This window comes from Solea senegalensis, linkage group LG14 (assembly GCF_019176455.1).
Source record: "Solea senegalensis isolate Sse05_10M linkage group LG14, IFAPA_SoseM_1, whole genome shotgun sequence".
Classification (NCBI taxonomy): Eukaryota; Metazoa; Chordata; class Actinopteri; order Pleuronectiformes; family Soleidae; genus Solea; species Solea senegalensis.
The window spans coordinates 22729240-22752178 of NC_058034.1; the positions used below are offsets into that span (position 1 = coordinate 22729240).

At 42.5% G+C, this 22939-nt stretch overlaps 1 protein-coding gene across 6 annotated transcripts in view; it reads left to right on the forward strand.

The window, feature by feature from the left end:
* LOC122780640 (phosphodiesterase 4D interacting protein) overlaps positions 1-22939 on the forward strand; it is a 96660-nt gene that overhangs the window by 53665 nt on the left and 20056 nt on the right. For 3 of the 6 annotated variants that reach the window (XM_044043736.1, XM_044043737.1, XM_044043738.1), the window contains exons 1-13: positions 10999-13256; positions 15371-15508; positions 15695-15814; positions 16329-16412; positions 16542-16751; positions 16825-16983; positions 17102-17200; positions 18042-18179; positions 18262-18441; positions 18608-18802; positions 18873-19127; positions 19323-19494; positions 22832-22917. In XM_044043736.1, the coding sequence (XP_043899671.1) occupies positions 11997-13256; positions 15371-15508; positions 15695-15814; positions 16329-16412; positions 16542-16751; positions 16825-16983; positions 17102-17200; positions 18042-18179; positions 18262-18441; positions 18608-18802; positions 18873-19127; positions 19323-19494; positions 22832-22917 (3096 nt within the window). In that variant the 5' untranslated portion in view covers positions 10999-11996. Of the gene's footprint in view, positions 1-726; positions 804-4701; positions 4826-4927; positions 5089-6147; positions 6236-10997; positions 13257-15370; positions 15509-15694; positions 15815-16328; positions 16413-16541; positions 16752-16824; positions 16984-17101; positions 17201-18041; positions 18180-18261; positions 18442-18607; positions 18803-18872; positions 19128-19322; positions 19495-22831; positions 22918-22939 lie in introns of those variants that run through there. The other 3 variants (XM_044043741.1, XM_044043739.1, XM_044043735.1) reach the window with 2 other exon arrangements.

Here is a 22939-nt window from a genome sequence, read left to right on the forward strand (position 1 = left end):
TGTAATGTACAGAAAATTCAATCACTGCAATCAGATTCATGCATGTGAGTGACCGGACGCCAGTGGAGTCCAGTGTGTTGTAGCTTTCAGAGCCAGAAGTTAAAAATGTTGGTGTTGCTGGGGCAGGAAGGGGGTTGAGAAGGAGACAGATACAGCAGGTGCTCGTATCCCCAACAGCTATTTATAAACCCACTGAGATTCAGGGTCAGCACATGAGACTTGACAAGCTAAGTTTGTTTCCATAAGAATAGAACATATTGGAAGTTGTTTAGTCTTTGACAAAAGGATCTAAACACAATTAGAAACAATCCTTCTTTACACATCAGTAGTGAAAACACACCAGTCGGACGCAGGAGCAGGGGGCAGCATTTGAGGTTTGGGTGCCTTGACCTATCCTGGGATTTGAACTGGAGACCCTTCCTCTTGAAATTAGATAAGAGAAAATTGTGTTTATTAAAAAACATGTTGGGGAAATTGGTGAACAAACTCAACACAAGGGCTGAAGCCAGGTGAAAAATCTAAGTCTTGCAAATGTGTAAAAAAGATCAGGCATCAAGAAAAGAGTACACATACATATGGGGAATCTAACAATGAAATGCACAAGTGCATTTACAGACAGTGCTGCTGAGTGCATGAGACGTATCCTCTGCTATTATCATGCTAATCCCTGGCCGTTTCTCCTCTGCAACTTGTAATAGTTTTGTTTCATGAATATTTCTGTTCCAGAACATCGAGCTGAAGGTTGAAGTCGAGAGTTTGAAGAAGGAGCTCGAGGACAAACAGCAGATTCTGGACCAAGCACTGTAAGTAGTTCACTTCTAACTTCACAGCTGTTTATTCACACTCTCTAATTACTGTTCTATTGGTCTGTGAAGTTTATAAAAGTTTATAAACACATGATGGACTCAGTCATCACGTGTCTCACCGGCCCCAGAGATTTCCCATGTTTTGTATTGGAGGAGGTTCCAGTGTGCATGCGCCACTATAGTGAGAGTCTATGGTAAAGACCTGTGTGCCCCAAAGGAACAGGAAATACGTCACCTGACAGTCATAGAATATAATGTGCATATGAATAAATGTATCTTATTTTTCTTCATGTGAGACTTGTGGCGCGGCGCCACCGCCATGAATGTCCAACAAATCAGTCGGCCTCAAGTATTTTGCAGCTTTGCGGCACTGATTTGTCGTCAGGGAAACGTGTACGCAAACCACAAAAAGGCTCCTTTCATCACCTGTTTGATTATTTCCCATGAGTCCCCTCGGCTCATCAGAACCCAGTCACCCTCTCATCACACGCGAGCCTGCGGGCGTGTAGCCTCACCTAGCTATGACAACAAGGCCTAAGCTCTGAGGAATGCCATGTATGGACTGAAATGTGTTTGAAGGGGATGAAGTGACTCTGTTGTGGGACAGAGGACGGAGAGGGCATGAGGAGGCCAAGTGTCAAGTGTGTGTGTGTGTGTGTGTGTGTGGGGGTGTTTAGAAGGGAGAGGGAGTAGAGCAGAACAACCTGGGGCAATGAGTGCCCAGTCTGGTCATGAAGGGGCAGTCATGTGAATAAAAGGTTCAACCATGTAAGTAGCTATATAGCTATGTTGGTTCTCATTATAACTTCATTAGGGCTGAAACACATACTCGATTTATCGATTATTAGCTCAACTCTTTTGATAATCGATGAATCAGTTTGAATGTGTTCTGATTTTTCAGCTTCTTGAATGTGAATATTCTCTGTTTTTTCTCACTCCATATAACAAAGAAATCACTCAAACTGAATCATTTTGAGAACATCATCATTTCCAGGTTTGAAAAAAAAAAAAACTGACATTTTTCAACCTTATATGGACCAAACATCAAAAAAACAATCAACAGATTAATCGAATATGAAAATCGAATTTGAAAAATAGTTGTTAGTTGTTGCCCTAAATTTGATATTAAGGGGCAAGCCACATAAAATGGAGGGGGTGTTTTGAGTCCTCTGGTGTAGAGAGTAGGGCAGCTCAGAGAGTGAAGGGTAGGAGCTGCTGTGTGGTTTGCAGTGTTGCTGAGTCGGAGACTATTTGAGCTGCAGCAGCTGTCTGTGTGTCCGTCAACTCTCTGTCAGCTGTCTGCCTCTCGCTGTATCACTTTCCTCTGCTCTGCCAACACACAAACACCACGATGAACCCCAGTTTGCAGTGTGTTCAATAACGATACTGTTCAGTGTTCATATGAAATCTTCATTTGTCAGTCTTACAATACTGTCATTTGAAAAATGTTCACCTAATTCCTAATGATATGTTTCCCACCAGATTTTACAGCAATGCCTCAGTCAGACCATTTATAAAACTGTGCAGGATTCTCATGGAACGTTGGCATATGTACACAAATATGTACAGAAGGTGCTTATGCACAGAAATGTTCAGATTTATGAAGCCATGCACACGCAGGTTTTTTTACCTCTTTAAACATCATGGTGAACTCGTAATTGTGTGAGATTCTGTAACATCTATAGTTCCTCATAGTCATAAACAAACACCCTTGATTCATATACATGGATTGGGAGTGACCGGAGTGTCATGGCAAATGCAGAGAGAGAAGAGGTATTTCTAGGACGTATTAAATAATTACAGCATTTTCTTTCATAATTGATCTTGCAATAACGGATATCTTGTAATGATTACATGTTTTTAGGTTAATAAACGATCAGTGAGTTCCTCGTTGATCATCCTTCTGCAATCAGAGCCGTTTCCCCGTTTTTTGTTTATAAATCCCAACCTTCGCATAAAAAGTGGCGCATGCCTTCTTTTGTTTATATGTAAGCTTTATAGATGAGGCCCGCGACTACATGTGGTCACAGAAGACACATCACATATGCATTCGATGGCAGATGTGAACCGTCCTTCTTAACACAAACCACATACCTGATCAGATTTGCCCACTCTTGAGTGAATTCAAAGGAAATTGTGCACTTTGACTGAGTAATGAAGAGCTGGTGAGTCCTGAACACAACACACGTGTGGTCTCTCAGCTGTCCCACTAAACCCTTTACACTAAAGTTAATGAAAAGCAGTGAAATGGTGACCTTTGACTGATTATTTTCCTAATAGATGAATGTAGGAACAACACCATTAGCTCAGTAACACAGTGTTTTTGTGCACTGTAGACAGTAGTGATTTGTCCAATCAGTCAGTGTAGCTTTTGTCAAAACAATGAGATGGATAGAGAGAGAGAGAGGGAAGACATTCCAGCCTTTTAGGAAGATAAACGTGTCCATGTCAGGGTGCTGACATGTTCTCTCACTCTCTCTCTAGGCCCTGCTGTTTCATAAATAAACTGCGCGGGCCACAGTTTATCATTAGGGCTATTAACAGAGCCTGGATAAGAGATGTGACCAGCCTTCTGGCTGTTGTTAGGTGCTGAGTGGTGGAGCAGTGACAGACTGGCTTCACCACCATAAAGTCCAGCGTGTTCTTCAGAGGTGCTGGAGAGACTTCGCTTTTTACTTTGATGTATAGCAGGATATTTTACAAATTACAAAACCAATTTCATTCCATATGTAGTGGTGGGGGCCATACGGTTGGTGTAGTGGTTAGCACTCTTGCCTATGCAGCCCCGGGTTCAAGCCCCGGCTGGAATAAGGGCCTGTTTGCATGGAGTTTGCATGTTCTCCCCATGTGTGCGTGGGTTTTCTCCGGGTTCTCCGGCTTCTTCCCACAGTCCAAAAAGATGCAATATGGGGATTAGGTAAATTAGACACTCTGAATTGACCGTAGGTGTGAGAGTAAATGGTTGTTTGGCTCTTTATGTGTCCCTGTGATGACTGGTGATCTGTCCAGGGTGTGACCCCCACCCATCGCCCTATGTCAGCTGAGATTGGCACAGCAGCCCCCGCGACCCTCCGGTGGAGGATAAAGCCCTAGAAAATGAATGGATGGATGTAGTGATGGGACAATATCTGACATTATCTCTCGCTAATGATGCTAAACAGCACTTACAATAAGTTCATTGTGGTGATTTCTATTATGATAATTGTGAGTGAAGAAAAACATTAATATATTTTACTTGAGTGACTTGAAAATCCTGTCTAAATCACCAACGTACAGGCTTGTGTCATGTGGCGTCTCAGGAACACCATGAGAGGATCCTTGCACATTTAGCACAGACACTCACTTGGACTCAAGGATGAGATGGTCAAAGGTCAAGATCACAAAAGACTTTTTCAGTCAACAAACGTCACATGACATGAAAAGTACTAAGACTGAAACTGTTAATCAGCAGAGGCAAACAGCCTCTTGTTTTACCTAAACATGTAATTCAAATGTTTATGCAGTCTTCTGTATTCATGCATCAGGATCTGAAGTCCATATTTTGGCTAATACTTCATATAAAATCAAAATGTTTTACACAAATGCTCTTTTTCACTACATCCTCTGCAAATGCCATCAAACCTTCACTGACTTTGGCTCCTACTGTACCTGAATCACTCTCGGCTTTGGACATTTCACTCTTCGGTTTCTGTCACTGAGCTAAATGTTGAATTAACTGCACTTTTACTAATTACTAATTTACTAAGTACTAATAGAGCTGTTTTTTTTCAGTTTTTTCACTTGAAAAACAGCTGTTTTCATCAGACCCACACGCATCAAAAACACACAACACCAGGTGTTCTTGTCCATCAAGCATTTATATTTCTCTGCTTTCATATTTGCCCTCACTCTGCAGGCTGACGGCCGACAGCCTGTCCAATCAGAATGAAGCAGAGCTGCAGCGTCGCCTGGCGGAGCGGCAGCAGGAGATCAGCCATATGCAAGAACTCCTGGAAACCAAAGTTCAGCGACTGCAAGAGGTAGAGACACACAGATGAGCTTCAGTCTGAACATGATTGCACCGATGAGTGTGGCAAACCCCGCTGTTACCTGTCTCTGTGTGTGCTGTGTTTTGCCCTCAGGAGGCCGAGCTGGCTCGAGATGAGGCTGAACGCATGGCCTCGCTGGCGGACTCTGAGTCTCAGCGATGCCTGGCTCTTCAGAGAGAGATGGTGGAGTGGATGGAGGAGTGCGGAAGCTCAGGTGGACCGCTCAGCCAGCCTACCCTCACTGATCAAGACAGGTGACAAACTTACACTTTATAAATAATAATCTTTTACAATGAAAGCTCCTACAGGTATCCTTGTAATACAGTTACAGTGGACAGTGTGTGCTGGTAGCTCTCATGCTGTTGCTGACAAACACTGTATGACTAAGACCCAGAACTCAACACGTACATATGGTTACTCAAACCAAGAGTCGGTCTGAGTTACATGTGAATTTCACTGCAGTTTTATTAAAGGGTTTTTAGATTTTTAGACGTTTTAGAGGCAACAGTGCTAGACGACATCTCCCTGTGGCAAGTGTAAACGTACAATCGACTCTGTAACGGCAGAATGAAAAGTAAGAGTTCAGGGCTTAGGGAAGACTTCTATCAAGCCCCTTTTCCACATATAATCCCGGCTCGCCTCGGTACAGCGTGGTTTAGGTTGGATGAAACTGCTGCGATACGTATGACTTGTAACTTGTTAAGCAGTTATTTTCAGTGTAACTGAATCATTAGAATCAGTTAATTAGAAATATTTGCTCAGTACTCAGTAACTGAAATACAGCGGCAGTGCTGTTGCTAAATACACCAGACTCCTCTGTTTAATATTGAGATTATAGACATTTTCCTGGTAATTGTTGGAGATTAACGTCTCTTCCTGTGACGGCGCTCTGACCAATCATTGTATCGTCTCAGCTCGCTTGGTACCAGTTAGTATGCTAGTGGAAACATAACATAACATTACATTACATGTCATTTATCAGACGCTTTTATCCAAAGCGACTTACAATGGGTATGAGTACAATCAGCCAGGGGTGGAGTTGAACTTGCGACCATTGCATCCATGATGTCTTTGTCACACGGGGTACTGGTCTTAACCACTGAGCCGCCCTCCCAACCATGCCGTGCCGAGGTGAGGAGAGTCGACCCTAGATTTACTCTCCTGTGCTTCTGCTGACATTAATGAGTTAACTAACCAGCCACCATCTACTCTGCTGTTTAGATGATATATTGCAGGTGACCATCATCACCACTAAGTAAATCTATGACCATAACTTTATTGACCTGTGCTCTCTCTCTCTCTCTCTCTCTCAGGGTGATCGAGGAATTGACAAGGGAAAAACATTCACTGTGTCTCAGGGTTGAGGAGCTTGAGGTAAAGAAGAGAGAAGGTGGAGTTGAGGTAATGTCCTTCCTCATACAGTGTCACATTTAACTTCTGTTGGGGGAACCAACGTGATTTGTTATGAACTCGCAGCCTGCAGGCACATTTATTTCATGCTGCCCACCACTTAATATCAAGTCATCATTTCTGTAGTCTGTTTTTGCTATTTATGGGTTCATAAATTCATAGATTCTGAGGAATAGCATCATGAATTTCGTTATTGTGCTTACGTGATGGAATATTGTGATATATTTCCTATCCTACTGAACAGTGGATTGGTTGTGACACGCTACATTATTACATATGGGCTTGTGTTCCTCAACTTTCTGAGTTCTGTAGTTATGCTCTAGGAGCATTGACATCTACGTAGCTTTTAGGACACATGCAATGTCCTTGTTTGTGACGGTAACAATAACAACAGAACATGGAACCATGGAATATGCAGCCAAACATAAAAGTAAATGTATTTAAATTGCACTTTTCTAGGCTTGATGCCCACTCAAAGCTGCTTTACACACAGTTTTGCTGTTCACCCATTCACCCATTCACCCATTCACTCAGCGCAGCACATTTTCACAGCTGTCAGGAGCAGCATGAGGTGAAGTGTCTTCGACACATCGGCATGGAGACTAGTGGAACCAGGAATCGAACACACAATCCTTAAAGTGGAAAGATAACTCGCTCTACCACTGAACTACAGTCGCCTGTTGCTACACTCTTATATCTCTCTATCTCTTTTAAAGGGACAGTTCAGGTTTTTGTAAAGGCTGTGTTATTGTGGCATAAAGAAGCAGAGATAATAGTTAAGATTGTGTACACAGGAAAGGACTGTACTGAATACACATCTGACTGGGTCAGGTGGTATTGAGAGTCCTGGGAGCACAGTCTGTGTCCTGATGAGTTAATGCTTGGACAATTAAACAGGAATAAATCTGCCTCTGTGAAAAGTCTGTTGCTGACTTTTACCATTTACGCCACTGTGTTTTAACATTGGTGATAATGGTGTTACTCCGAGAGCTCAATATCTTCTCAGGTGGTACTTTGTGGTATAAAGAGTTTGACGTCCACTGGTTTAACATTTATTTTTCTACACGTGAACATTGAGAACAGTCATAAATAACATTTTTCACATTCATTTCTGTCTTAAATTACAGGACATTTAGCAAACACATTTGCATTTGCAGCAAGAGCAAAATATAATGGTCAGAAATCTGAAAGAGAGTGAGCAGAAGCTGGATTAAGACGCTAGCCTCACACAGGGCACTGTGTGTCAGTGCCACACTGACTCTCCCATGTGACCTTTGGGATGTACTTAAAACAGGGTCTGATTTCACTTCAAGCAGCTTGATACTGTAGATACAGTTAAGAGAGTAAATCCAGCCAGTGATTGCGACCCTGGTCATGTGAGCCAGACACATGAGACTCACTGGTTCTCCTCCTCCCTTCTTCCTCCCTCCTCGTCTTCTCCTATCACTCTATTCTAACAGCTCTGGCTCAAACCCTAGACAGGCGAGCTGAGTGACTGAGCCGTATCACACTATCTTTTGACATCCACTTGATGTGGGTCAGTGGAACTCTGGCAGAGCAGGAGCTGCACACCACCGTCAGGACAAAAACACCCCTGTCTGGTTATTTTACTCAGACATTAGAGGTTACATGATGGTCACAGTGTTAGAACTAACTTTGGGAAAGTGAGGACATTTTTGTCTGGTCCTTTTTTTTCAGGGTTAAGACCTGGTTCTAGGATGCTTGTTAGAAATGAGCAGTGTTGTAATGTAAAAAAAAAATACAAATACTTTAGTACTGTACTTAAGTACAACATTCATACAGCTGTACTTTACTGTTGTTATTTGTATTACTTTTCATAAATAAATTGTGTACATTTACTCCACCACATTTCCTTTTAAATATCTTAGTTACTCGTTAAATAAAATCAGTCTGTATTTATATATTTCATATCCATTCTCACGCAACATGGGGTTGAGTGTCTTGCTCAAGGACACAGACTAAGGCCAAGGGTTCAACTGTAACTTTTTTAACACTTTGACTTTTACTTTGAAAAACAGTTTTATACTTAAGTGCAGTAAATGTCATATACTTCAATACTTTTTATACTTTATTATAAAAAGTTTTTCATTTTCTGGTCAGATACTCAAGTTATATTTTTCGGTACTTTATATAAGACTGGAATTGAATGTCAGTTTGGCACCAGAGTATGTTGGTCATATAAAACTTGTGCAGGCAATGATCTGAGTTCACAGGCAGGTAGCTCCACCTAGTGTTACCTCACATCTGTTGCACAGTATTACAGAGCTCAGTATTTTTTGTGAGGGTATAAAACCTCAAAAATGATTTTGCAGATCAGGTTTTACGTGGAGTATTTTGGTGTTATTTTATATTCTGATTCTTAATTACTTCTGTTTCATGTTGCTGTGGCTGTTTTCTACAAACAGTCTGACAATAATTACACAAAGCACTGATCTAAATCACATCTAACACATTACACTAATGTTTTTTTTACATTACAACGTCACAATGGGTTTTATCTTGATAATATTCTGCCCCTTGGTAATTTCTCCCCCTTTTTTCTTGCATTTCAATGTTTCTTTTGTCCTTTATTTAATTCTTTCTATGTATTTATCTCTTATTTATGTATTTGTTTTTGTCCCTTTTTTTATTCTGACAAATTCCTGAAACTGAAGCTTTCTCCTGTTTACATTTACTGTTCACTTTAATTTTGAGACAAACAAACACAACTTTAACTACACAAACACACAAGAAAAACAAAAACGCTGCATCACATCAGCTTCTAGTCCACATTGGTTGTATTATTGAAATGGAGGTCAAATGACCTGACGTCCTGAGACTTGACCACAATAACCTTGCATTAAATAATGTCTCCTATCAGCAGTGGCTGCCAGTATCAGGCTGCACAGTCTCTCTCGTATCAGCAGTGATCACACAGTGCAGTCCTGCCAATTATAATTATAATCAGCTTACTGTCTGCGAGACGCACTCTCGTGTTTCATGTAACTTGGAGAACCAACAAGGGACGAGGGAAGGAGAGAAGAAAAAAAAGTGGAGACACCTCTTCTGTCTGCACAGACATCAATTCCCCCGCTGTATTCCTGCCACTTTCAGGAAAATAAACAGCGGGTGCAGTCTCTCCACAGTGTTTGGCACTCATCTCTGATTAGGATTAATTGATTTTTGATTGCGTCGCCTCATTCCAGCCGATCACTGTTTTGATCTTGCGTCTCCAGAGGCTTGTAACGGTGACAAATGGAAGACACGGTCAGAACCCGGAGCCAAAGAAGACACACAGAGGAAAACAAATCACATGTGAGAGCTTTTGTATCAACAACACATCCAAAGCCTGCAGCAGAAAATGAAAGACAGATGAAGACTCTGTGGGAAAAGAGGACCTGAAAGTCTGTGTGTGTGTGTGAGATAATGACATCAGCTTTTTATATGTGATGAAGGTGTCATGTGATTTACTGACACTGACTGACTGGTTCTGTGTGACATGCATGTGAACACAGCACAGAGACACAGAGCCTCTGGGAAACTCGTGAGCTCATTCCACACTGACGATGTAGATAAGTGAACGAGCCGACGCTGTGTAAAACGCCGTTGTTTTCTCTTCACACCCTGGTGCACTTACATGCTGATACAGAAGAGACTTGTGCAACTAGAAAGTGTTATATTTTGAATGAGAAACGGCCTATTTCTGTGTTTCATTATTCATTCAATCCTTAAGTTTTAATGAATAAAAAAAAAAAGAAAAAGGATAGACAGTAGAGCATTATTCTGAGATATTCCAACATCATCACATTAAAGTGCATTCCTCACAATGTCTGAAAGGTCACTGGTGTTAAGCCCATGGCACGCATGTGCTTGTTTTTAGAGAAAACAGTGGAGTAGTGAGTGACATGTGACCAGGAGCGGAGAGCAAGTCATTATGGCACACAGTTACAGAAGATCGTAACAGTTTATAGAATGGAAAAAAAAAACTTGAATAACAATTGATCAAAATGTAATTATTCCAAAACAAATTAAAGAAATAAAATTGAGTATAAAATCCCAGGTGAAAACAATTCCATAATACCTTCACAAAGGTGGCTTTAAAAAAAGATTTCACATTGTACAATCTTAGTGACAAGAAACAGTAAATGTATTAGGCCTACATAAATAAAAAGCTAAAAATCAGATTAGATTAAATATGATTAAAACACAGACCTCAGTTAAGGACAAAGACCCTCAGTATTCATTGAAAAGGTTTTTGTTTACCCTTTTCTCAATTTATCACCAAAATCAATAGATAGTAAATTCTGCATCACAGACTTGGACTTGAAACCTGAGACACCAAAGGAAAGTGATTTTCCTGGTCATCAAGTTAGAAATCATTCAAATGTCGTCACACTGTTACTGAGGCATCCACCGGGGGATTCCTAGAATATCACATTTACATACAGTACATTTTAAAATGTTTAAATATGTGTAGATAGTTTGCGCTGTAGCCAGTTTTGTAACATTGAGCGGTTTCAATCAGAAGACATTTACACATGTAGCAGGTTAATGACGGCAATAAAGAATGATGATGGTGATAATAGTATTAGAAGGAGGAGAAGAAAAGAAGAATAACAATAGTAGTAGTTGTTACAATGACAATAAAAACAGCACAGAAACATGTAGATTTTATAAATTTTGGTATTCATATAAGAAAACAAGCGTGAAGAGTGCAAATTGCAGCTGCAGAGTGGGGCGTCACCACTGAACACACTCGGTGCCTTGATTCTGCCGCGGAGTGAGACGTCTTCTGGTGCATAGAGGATCTTTGTGTTTCTGTCAACGTTGCCTGCTCGTGTAGACGTAGTGAAAGCGGCCCGATCTCATTTGTGAGACCGCTCCCTCCTCCATCCTCAGCCCGAGGAAAGCCGAACACACTGCGCTCAATCTGAGACACGAACATTGAAGCGTCCACGAGACAAGAGCGGGATTTTGTTCGTTTGTTTGTTTGTTTGCCGTGTTCGCGTCGATCAGAGAGATCGGAGAGAGCAGGAGGGTGGAGGACCGCCGCTGTCATGAATTCATAGACGCCGCTGATTTAAACAGACAGGAGGAAAAGGGTCGATTTTCTTGGACAAGACGACGCGGATAAATCACGGATCGAATGAAGTGGGAATATAACGCGCGGTGGACGACGGACGTGAATTCACTGTCAAACCACGGTGTCATGCCAGGAACCAGGAAGAGAAACTAGCAGAGTGGATGCTGCTGCTGCTGCTGATGATGCTGCTGCCTCCTCCAGTCAACTGCATCATCAGCAAAAACTGTGGCCTGCTTTCATTTCATCTGATACTGAGCAGTGTCGCTCACTTTTAACGGAAATATCCTTTATTTCATTATTTATTTACTCTGTGGGCGCTTTAGTTTTTAGTTGTTTGTTTTGTGCTCAAATCCTGGCAGATATTCATTACTTCAAGGGACCGTCCACACGGAAGCCACTCCAAGTGAAGCTGCTCTCTTTTTTCATGGGAAAATCTTTTATGTGGATAGAATAATTTCCTGAAACAACGCTGTGTTTACAGAGAACTTTAAAAAAAAAAAAAGATTAAAAAAAAGATTCATAGTCCAGAGGAGGTGCAGGAGTGTTCTCTCTCTTTTAGATCACTTGTTTTACGTAAAACTAAAAGACTATAATGGCCCACTGAACCATTACAATTACTCTGCACGACCTAAAGAAACCCACACATCTTTCTGACTTGACTCTTTTGTGATGCTGGATGTGGTGAAGATGAAGGAGGTGTGCAGAATCTGTGCTCGTGAGCTCTGTGGCAACCAACGCCGATGGATTTTCCACCCAACGGCCAAGCTCAACTTGCAGGTGCTGCTTTCCCACGCTCTGGGCCGTGAATTGACTCGGGACGGCCGCGGGGAGTTTGCCTGCTCCAAGTGCACCTTCATGCTGGACCGCATGTACCGCTTCGACACAGTGATAGCCCGAGTAGAGGCCCTGTCTCTGGAGCGGCTCCACAAGTTGCTGCTGGAGAAAGATCGACTGAGGCAGTGCATTGGAGGACTGTACTGGAAGAACAACACTGTGGGTGGGGATGTATCTCTGGCTGGGCCTGGAGTGGGGGTCGCTGTGACTCAGGTGGAGTCCGAAGACTCAACTGTGGTTGATCTATCAGCCCTCCAGGAGGCAAGATATTCTGATATGATCCAGGATGATCTAGCTTTTTCCGTGTTTGAGTCATGGGCTGATAAAGACGAAGACTCTGCCCTGGACAACCAGCACCACCATCTCCACCACTGCACAGGTGGAGACTCCCTGTCTGGCCAGAAGCCGAGGCGGTGCAGAGGTTGTGCGATCCTCCGTGTAGCAGATTCTGACTATGAGGCCGTTTGTAAGGTGCCTCGCAAGGTTGGTCAAAGGAGCACATCCTGTGGACCAGCTACCCGCTACTCAACAACTCAGGGAGTTGAGGAGCCAACTAAAGCCTCTGAAACTACAACCTTGGCCTTTGATTCTCCTTCATCTGGTTTGGACACTGATAGCACTTTGTTCAACCAAATGAGTCCCAGTCCAGTGTCTTCTGTGGAATCTTTGGACACTGCCGTGGACGTCAGTTGTTCTCCTGCATATACCAAAGTGAGGGAAGAATCAGAAACAGACAGTGCTCCAGCAAGAAGGGACACTCATTTGGAAAGTGCCCCAAGTGAGAGCTCCCTCTCTGGGCTTGAGGTGATGCTGAGTCTCCTGAGGAACTGGAAGTACCAGCCACTGAAGCCTCAAAGGGGCAGCAAACTCCCAGTTCTAGTCAAAGCCAAATTGGAGCAAGGCATTTCCCGGCATCTGTCCATCTCGTTGAGGTCATCCTGTGGAGGGGCGGCGGACAGTGAGCTGTACTCTCTTCTGTCTATACCAGAGGTTGTGACCCCATGTCCCCAGCAGGACCTGCAGACTGAGCTGGCAGAGATGGAGGACCAGTGGCTGGATGATTATGTTCAATGTGGGCCATTCCGCTTTCAGCAGGTAGTTGTTCCAGCACAGTGCAGGATGAAGAGTCTTAGATTTCCATGCAGGAGATGTGGGCTTTTATCTTACTGGTAGCTGCTAATGCTACCAGCCAATACTTAGCATTATGGGAAGATCCATTGTTTTTGTAGGTTAATCCTTTTGTAGCAGCCAAAGGTCAAGATTTCACTACTATTGCAGCTTTGATTTTAAAAAGTTATTTTCTTTTTCTGATGCTCATAAGCCTCCAAATGTATGAAAAGGCAACATTACCCCATCTAATTTATAGTTTTTTACCCTGATCTCATATTTATTACAAACTGGTTGCTTCAAAAAAGAGTGGCTGTGTAAGTGGTTGCTGTCCACACTGAACCAGGTCAAATCTGCGTGGATTTCAGTCTTACTCATCCCCTTTGCCGCTTGTGAAGCTTAATGCACTTGATGCCTCGATTCCCCTGGCAGGAGGGCATGAATGCCCTTCCTCATCTGTATCCTAGCGATGCTCTCGTTGGCATGGAAACAGTCCAAGAGCCCTGACAGCAGTCGGCTGGTGTGAAGGCTGAGCTCAGTGTGATCCAGCTTCATAACATCTATTGTTGTGTTAATGATTAGTGAGGATGTGGCTCAGTTTGACAGGAACAGAGCAAACACAGGCAGCGTGACGCTGTTAGCGTCTGGTCTGAGCTGCTGTGTTGTAAGGAAACAGGTGTGAATGAGGGAGGTTACGCTTATGTTGTTCAGTCATCCAGTGTTTTTAAAAGCAGATTCTGCTGAATTAAACTAATTTCCTGATTCAATGACAGTGGAGCTTTCCTCTCAGGTTAACTGTGCATCATCAGGAGGTTATGAGGCATTAATACTAACTTGTTTCTACTGTTTCATGTCCAATACTGATGTCACAACCAACATCAGTCTGATACAGTCTTTTTACAAAATTACAAAAGAAAATTACATTTTTTTTCTTTCTTCATTTTTTCTTAAAATAAGCTCACATATCTACATCTGTGCAACATGAGTATGCAAATTATGATGCTAAGCTCAAACTAAAATGGTCTCTGCAGCTGGTATCGGGTATCAGCCCAAGCTTATTGGATATTGGCAAAAAGTCCAATATCCTGCATCTCTAATGAGTTCCTCACTCACAGTCTGGGCACATGACAATTATGCTTAGGGAAGCATTTGTTGGATTTGTGGATCGTATCAGATCTTTTTCCCCGTCATTCCATCCAGAGATTTTGACCAGTATCGGCCCAACACTAATACTGAGTATCACATCCCTTGTAAATGCTCAGTAAATGTGACAAAAAAGGAAAGAAGGCTTGGCTGCAGTGATGATGCTGTTGTTTCACATTCAGTGAGAATAACTGTCACCATTTTGAGTAGAGGATGTTTTCACTCAGTGAATCAAAAGGAGACCACTTTATTTTATACGTCCCACAGTTCTTTAATAAAGGAAGTAATGTGTCGCTGTAAGCTCTGGATTCTAATTACACAGTGCAGCTGGTACTTGAGGTTGCTGGGTTCTGCACTGTATGTCATGGACCAACTCACTCCTGGATTTTCGGGCTATCAAACCAGTGACAGAATGCTCTATTTCCATATAATTTTGACCACTGTTCAGTGTGGACAGCTTTAGCTCTTTCACCATCATTAATTATGACTAGGGATGAGCCGATAACAATACAATAGTAAAAATCTCTGGATCAGATAAGGGATAGGGGAAGATACAAATGACAATGCAGTCAATTATGTCTTCCGGCTTAAATTATGTGTTGTTAACAGTTGAGTTTGTCATATCGGACAATGTTCTCCCATAAGTCAGAGTAACATCACATCACTGCTCTCTGTCCTATAAAAACAAAAGCAAGGAAGTCAAAAACCTGCTCGCCATGGCAACAGCTGCTTCCTCAGGAAGTCATTCAACAGCCAGCTGACAACACTTTCCACTTTCATTCAGTCATGTGTGTATTTTTGAAAAAAGCTATTCACTAGTGATGAAATTAAAAAAGGAAACGGCACATGTTTATGTCAGGGTTTGTGACAGCCACCAAAAGAATGTTTTATTTATAAATATGTAACAGGACACAAAGAGAAACTCAAAGTTGTACATTTTCTACTTTGCTGTTTTACAGAGGCTCATTTATGAGCAGACGGGTCAGCTGGGTCACGATGAGAGCACTGCAGGTCAGTGTATGGGTAACCTGCAGAAAGCCCAGCAACAGGTCCACTCACTGCAGGCCAAGATCAGAGAGAGTGACAGCAGGAACCAGGTATTCACACACACACACATACTGCCCAACCCTAACTTTAAACTAACCACAATTCAAATCTTAGCCCTAAACTTAACCAGTTCCCCTTAGAAAAGAGGTTCTGCCTCATTAGCTCCCGATTTTGGTCTCCATGTGGACTACCGGTCCTGTTTATGACAGAAAAGGTCCTTGTGTGTGTGTGTGTAGAAGTTGCAGGAACGTCTCAGTGACGTGGAGCTGGAACTGCGTTTGGCCCAAGATGAAGCCCAGCAACAGGAGCGAAACATCCAGAACATCAGTGATATCACCAGCTCAAAGGAGGCAGAGGTATGGACGGACGGACGGATGGATGGATGGAAGGAATGGAACAATCATAAGCCCTTTTCCACAAAATAAAGTCACAAGATTTGTCACTAGTTGCCTTTTTGAAGCAGATGCAAAATGTGTGTAAAAAAAATTTGTTCAGCATATAGCCCCGCCCCTCTATAGTTCCTGGTAACCTGAAAAAGTCTCTAAGAACGGCTAGGCTCTTGTTTCAGCGAAAGTTTGGGGTCGAGGGAATTTTTTTTCCTGGGTAACTTTGATGGTTTTGCTGTTAGTGCCTTTTCTACAGCAAGAACTTTTCTCATTTACTTGGACCTTTTCCACCGAAATTACCCAATTACTCTTATATTGTACATGACATCTGCTTGGCATCGGCACAGACGACATTGTTACGGAGCAACAATGATTTCCATGTGCGGGACAATGATATTTATTCAAGATGATTTGTAAATACACAAAGGATGCACAGTTTGACACGTAAAAAGTGTTGACATTGTGTGTGTGTGTGTGTGTGTAGGCTGCAGATCTTCACAGGGTGATTGGGGAGCAGAATAAGATGCTGTGTTCTCTCAAAGAGCTCACCAACCTGCAACAGCTCCAGGTTTGTCCTCCCTGACAGGAACACTGGGCTCAGTCACATCTCTCCGGGGCTTTATACTGATCTTTACTTTATAACACGTTTCTCCTTTGGCGTTGTGTTTCTTCCTGCCTCTCTGGGTTGCACCTGCAGGCGTCAGGGGCAGAAAGTGTTCAAGGTCAGAGTGAGCTGCTGGCTCTGCAGGTCTCTCTCTTCCAAGCTCAGCTGGAGCTGCAGGCCCAGGACCGGGCACAGCGGCAGGCAGCAAGGACACAGGAAGACCTAAGCCAAGCCCTGCAGAGGCTGGACAATGACCTGCAGGGGGCGCTGCAGCACAGGAGGGAGACAGAGAAGCATAACCAGGTAAGGGGGATAAAGGATTGATACCACAAACCAAAGCTGACTGTTTTGTTCTAATGAAAAGCTCTTTGTGCAGGAGCTGCAGTTGGCTCTGGAGAAGGCTCGACTGGTCCTGCAGGAGAAAGAGGAACAGCTGAGAGAGGCTGAGCAAGAGAGACGGAGGGAGGAGGAGGAGAGAGAGAAGAGCATCAGAGAGCTGAGGACGTCTCTGCAGACCAAAGAACAGCTGCTGGAGGTCAGTCATTGACATGCTTAACCTGCTGCTTATGGCTAATACATTCTCCAAAAACACCGACAATGAACTTCAAATGTGTGTTTATCTGATGACACGTGTGTATCGCGTCGTTCATCAGGATTACGATGAGCTCCTGGAGGAGCAGCAGAGGGAGAAAAGAGACTTCCTGCTTCAGAAACTCCACCAGCGCATCAGGGAGCGCGATCGAGCTCTGGAGGTGAGCGAGTGATTCCTCTGAGCCTCTGTCAGTTCATGTTTGTGTCACGCCGGTGTCCCGTGTGACACTGAAGGTCAAACATGTGAACTGGGGGGGGGGGATTCTTAGTAGTTACTGTATGTCCAGCTGTGGAAGGACCTCTAATACAGTAATACAAAAACAGAGTGACCAACGTACCCAGCCCAAAATCAAAAATCATTTTAAATGACATTTCTGAATGTTTATCTTCATGTTGTGTTTAAGATTACAAAACTTTTTTATGGATTCAGCAGATATTGGCTTTATATGTATTATCAGATATCAGCAAATTTAGTTTTTTTAATTTGAGTTATTATTTCCACCATCAAGAAAATGTTTATCAACATCTGCTTTTACATGAGTATGAAAAATACGTTAAATTCAGTAAAGAAGAGACCAAATAACCCCTGCAGTTGGGTGCAGGGAAAAATTTAATGTTTATATATTGGTATCAGTTAATGGCAAAGCACTCCCAATACTGTATCAGATTCAATAAACAGTCCAGTATCGTGCGTCTAACTCTGTTTGTATACAGAGCACATTTCATAGTAACATTTAAAATGGAAAGATATTCAAATAAAATGTTAAACAATAAACGTATAAATGGAAATTCAAATTCAAAGGTATGAGAGAGTTACAATCAAGTTCACAAATAAAATGTAGGTTTTACTTGCCATTAATAATGATTGAAAATGATTTGATCTGTGGCTCCAGCTACTGCAACATATTGATGCATATATTATTTCATTAATATAAGTAGTGTGATGTGTGTCCTGGGCTGTGCTAACAAAAGAACTTGGTTTTTGTCTGTGTTTGTCTGCAGCGAGCAGTGGATGAGAAGTTCCTCTGTGTGGAGGAGAAAGAGGAGGAGGCTCGACGGCTTCAGCTGCTGCTCCGAGAGAAGGAGAGAGATCTGGAGAGACAGCGCTGTGTCCTGCTCAACAACGAGGAGACCATCACTGTAAAAACACACACACACGTGTTAACATCTGTTCTCCTGGATTCACCGTCCTCTCCTAACACTGTGTGTGTGTGTGTCACAGAGCCTGGAGCTGCTGCTGCGAGGTAAAGCTGCAGAGCTGGAGCAGATGAGCGACGCCTGGAGGAACGTTCAGCGGCAGCAGCAGCACAGTGAAGAGAGACAGAGCCATGCCCTGAGGGAGAGAGACACTATCATCGGCCAGCTGCAGGAGGCGCTGCACACTAGCACTCAGGAGGCACAGGTACAGAGGGGGCAACACCAACAGGCCAAACACTATTTGATTATGTCATGTAAGATATGATATAATGATATAACATTCAATGGTGAGTGTTATTGATCATTTGATTTGTTAAATACTGAAATAGAACATGAGGAGTAAAAGTCACCTCTTCTTCTCGGTGCTGCAGGATCTGCGCTGCTCTTTGTTGGCTCAGATCCACTCCGCTCCGGGCAATGTTCTGGAGGAGTTGAAGGGCCGCCTCCAGCTCAAAGACCGCCTCTTCCAAGAGGTACTTGCCGACCGAACTCGTCAGGCCCAGGAGCACCAGGATCAGGTCCAGAGTCTGCTCACTGCCCTCAGCTCCAGGGACCAGTACATTCAGGTACAGCAGAGGAGCTCACTGTGAACTCAGCTCTCACATGTTGGAAAATATAACTATGTTCTGCATCCAGGTGTGTGGAAAGCAGCTGGGTGAGGTGATGACAGAGCAGACGTCCAGGATCCAGGAGCTCCGCAGACAGCTGAGCTCAGGTCTGGGGTCGAGTACCGACCCTGGAACAGACTTGGCCATGGAGCTCCAGGTTGTGCAGGAGGAGCTGTGTGTGGCTCTGAGGAGGGAGAAGGAGAACCAGGAGCTGAGCCGGAGTCAGGCTGACCAACTGGACTCCCTCAGCAGGAAGCTGCAAGTCAAGGACGTGGTCATTAGGGTGAGAGAGACCATGTTTCTGACTCTTTTACTGCCAGTTCTTTAACTCCCAAGTATTTCAAATCACCATCATTAAACATAAGAAGACAAAAGTCTGAGCAATGGGAGGTGCTTCATTGTGCTTTAATTTTAAAATAATGAATTATTCTGCGGCTACATTCTCTGTGTGTTTGGTCTTGCGTGTGTGTACTTCCAGGACTTCCAGAGGCAGCTGGTGGATCCTTCAGACCTCCCACTGGTGGAGCGACTGACCCAGGAGGTTCAGGAGCTGAGGGAGAGCCTGGTACAGCAGGATGGTGGCCTCCCAGCCGCAGGCCCTGACCTCCTGGGCCGTAACCGGCTCAATGGCAGGCAGCCTGAGTTTGGAGGTGGGCATCAGAGAAGCATGGGACAGTATCTGTAACACCAGTGGTGGCTGTGGAGTGACCCGCTCTGGTGGTGGTTGCTGTGCAGATTTATCACTAACAACTGAACATTATTTTTGTTAACATGGTGGAAACGGGATGAGTTTGTGGAGCAAGAGTGACAAGAGTTTGCTTTTCTAACCTTCAACATTTGCTGATTTCTGTCTTGCTTGCTCCTTAACAAACGTCTGGTTCGTTCTTCACAAGATTATTGAAGGTGTCACTATTGTTGTCTCATCTCTGTCCGCACACGCTCTTTTAGCACCTCAACATTACAACCATCATACGTTATAATTGAATTGTGTAGAAATAAAAATGCCATTATCCTTTTAGTAAAATTGTGCCTTAATAACATGGATCACAATGACTGGGATTCAAGGGATTTAAGTTAAGGTAAATTGGTGTTCACTTACAGGCAGTTGATTTTAGTTTTAACAATTTCTTAGTGTAACTATTTAATAATTTAACTGCACTTTTTACAAATAATTTCTTGACATTATACATACATATGTACATATATGTATATATGTCTGTGTACTGTATATAAACATACGTGTGTATATGTATATGTATATATATTTATCTATATATATAGATATATATATATACTGTATACAATAGACATTTTAGTTTGTTTATGTCATTTTTTTAGACTTGTGTACAAACTGTGTTCATGGTGAGGGCTTCAGTATAGAAGAAGGCAGGTGATCTTCAAACAGACAGTGAAGAAAAAAATACAGTGTCACCACCATCAACAAATAGATCCTATTAGTTTCACAGATTTCACTACTGAATACTTACAGTCTGAAAACTGGCCAAATATCTTTGGATTTGGATTTTGTAATTGTAATCTACATTAAAGGTCTAATATGCAATATGCATGTCAGACTGAAACAAGAGCAATTCTGCCGGTTTGAGCTGGTCATCAATAAAAACAAACAAACAAACACAAAAAAACATAATGTTTGCATCAAGTTACTAATGAGTCCAGACGGAGAAGACGTCGGTCCCCGTCATTTTGTGCCATTTGGAGAAATCAGAAGTCAGAAAAAGAAACATATCCTGGATTATTGTTTGCAATACCTGTCGCTAACAACACCCTGCATGTTATTTTGTGCACCACAAATAACGTTTATGGTAAATATGATGTTGGGGTTGGTGAGGTTGTAAAAGTTTACTCTTGAGGTCCAGTGGAACTCGAATGAGCTGTACTCGGGGCATACACATCATAGATGAGACACCTAGAGTTATCAGATTGTGAATATGACAACATGGAGTATTTAAATGCACTCATCTTATGAGAATAGTAATAACGTTTATTTATATACAGGGTATAGTATTTCTGACAGACACTATCTTCTGCAGACCAGCGACCAAAGCAGAGGCATCTGTACTCGTCAGTACTTCACAGATTTGTATTTAGCTTTGTTTTACTACAATAGGGGAAGTATTTTTGTGCTTCCCAACCTCAGGTTCCCCTGAGTTGAGAAATATCTTCCTTCTTTTCTTTGTTACGGGTCCACCAGTGACACTTGGTCCTGTTAGCGTAACTGTTAGCAAAGACGGCAGACACTGTTTACATCCTGGGAATGTGGTCCCGCCCCCCTACAAGTGGGCCTAAACAGTGCAGAATTAGCATTGCAGTTTCAAGTCTCGGACCAAGTGTCACTGGTGGACACGTAACACACAAAAGACTGAAGACATTTCTCGACTCAGGGGAAAAATCAACAATACTCCCCCTGCTCTATAATACAAAGCTAAGTCAGCAGCATTTAGTTCTAAGTCATATGAGTTTCTGAACGTGGCATATTGGACCTTTAAGACATTTTGGAGCAAATTATTCATTTTCATAGCAAGGTTAATACTTCAGTTGATGCTTCATACGGATTTATACCATGTTTTATTTTTATGAAGGTCAGCACAGCATCATTTAGTGTCAGTTTAGAGGAATAAATCTGTGTGTGTATGTAGAGGAGGTGTTTGAGAAATGACTGACAGATTATTTTATTGTTAATTGATTTTAATATTACAGTCCTGTATGTTCATGTTACAGCTGTGGATCAGACTCAAATATACGTTTGCTTCCGTGACTTTATGAGACTTTGTGCAGTTCAGCAGCCATCGTTGTCACTCTGTAGTTGAATATCAGTGATTATTAAAAGTGAGTGTCACACTGGAGCACAGTAAGTATGAATGTTTAATAACATGTTATAATATATGTTATAAGATGAAAATGCTGGACATTATTAAAAGAAAGTTGTGCTACATTGCATTGCCAACATTCCTGCCCATGTTATTGAATGGATAAACATCTGGACACCAATAAACATGCAGTACTGACCTCATTCATTCACTGATCCAGACCCTACATCTATCATCGAGCATGTATCTGGATTCCAGATTTAATAAGGTACAGATTTGTGAGGTAGCTGTCACGTATCAAGCTGCAGAGGAACAGCTGCTCTGCACCAAAACAGCACAAGCATGATGCATGATGTTTCTCCAGGTTCCTCCCACAGTCCAGAGACATGCAGATTGGGGTTATAAACTCTAAATTGAGGGTGTCTGTACTCTAAAGATGCTGTTCCATATCATAATGGTGGAAAGACGTCAAATCTAATGCTATATTGTCCACATGGGGGTCACTATGGAGCTGGAGCCAATCCCACCTGACGTAGGGTCGAAAAATGGGGGCCAGTCCATCACAGAGATAAACAACCACTCACTCTCACATTTACACAGTGTTTCTGGACTGTGGGATGAAACTTGAAAACCTGGAGAAAACACATACACACACACACGATCTTGGGTTTCGTGAAAAGCGAAATATTATTATGATTACAACGTGAATCAACATACTGTATGTAATCGTGGATAGGAAATTCCCACTGGGATTAAATCCAGCAAACCCATGGAAACAAAAAGCATGACGTGCAATGATTAAATGAATTGATGATGCCTCTAATTTATAAAGTTACCTATCATCAGTTTCTGTTTAAGTCCCTTCATCGCGTGGATGGAGCCACCAGTTTGTCCTTGAAGTCTCTTTTTATTGGCTTACATTTTTTGGTCGATGACTGAGGTTGATTTTACAGTCAGTCTGATGCTCTAAAGCTCAGTGGTGCGTTTAGTGACCCAGCATCAGCATGAAAGTAAAGAATGTCAATAAACCTAGATAAAAACCTGTTCTCTGAGTGTGACACTCAGTGGAGCGGCTGCTGAACTGCACAGTCACTGGTTGAATAATAGAAATATGCATGAAAACGTGTTGATTTCTTTCTCGAACCCTCTGTTTGTATAGAACCCAGTTCAGAGGACGAGGCATATGATGATGTGGACAGTGTTGATAAAGCAGAGCGGAGGGTCCAGTCACTGACCGACACCAAGGTAAAAGCAGCAGTGAACTCCT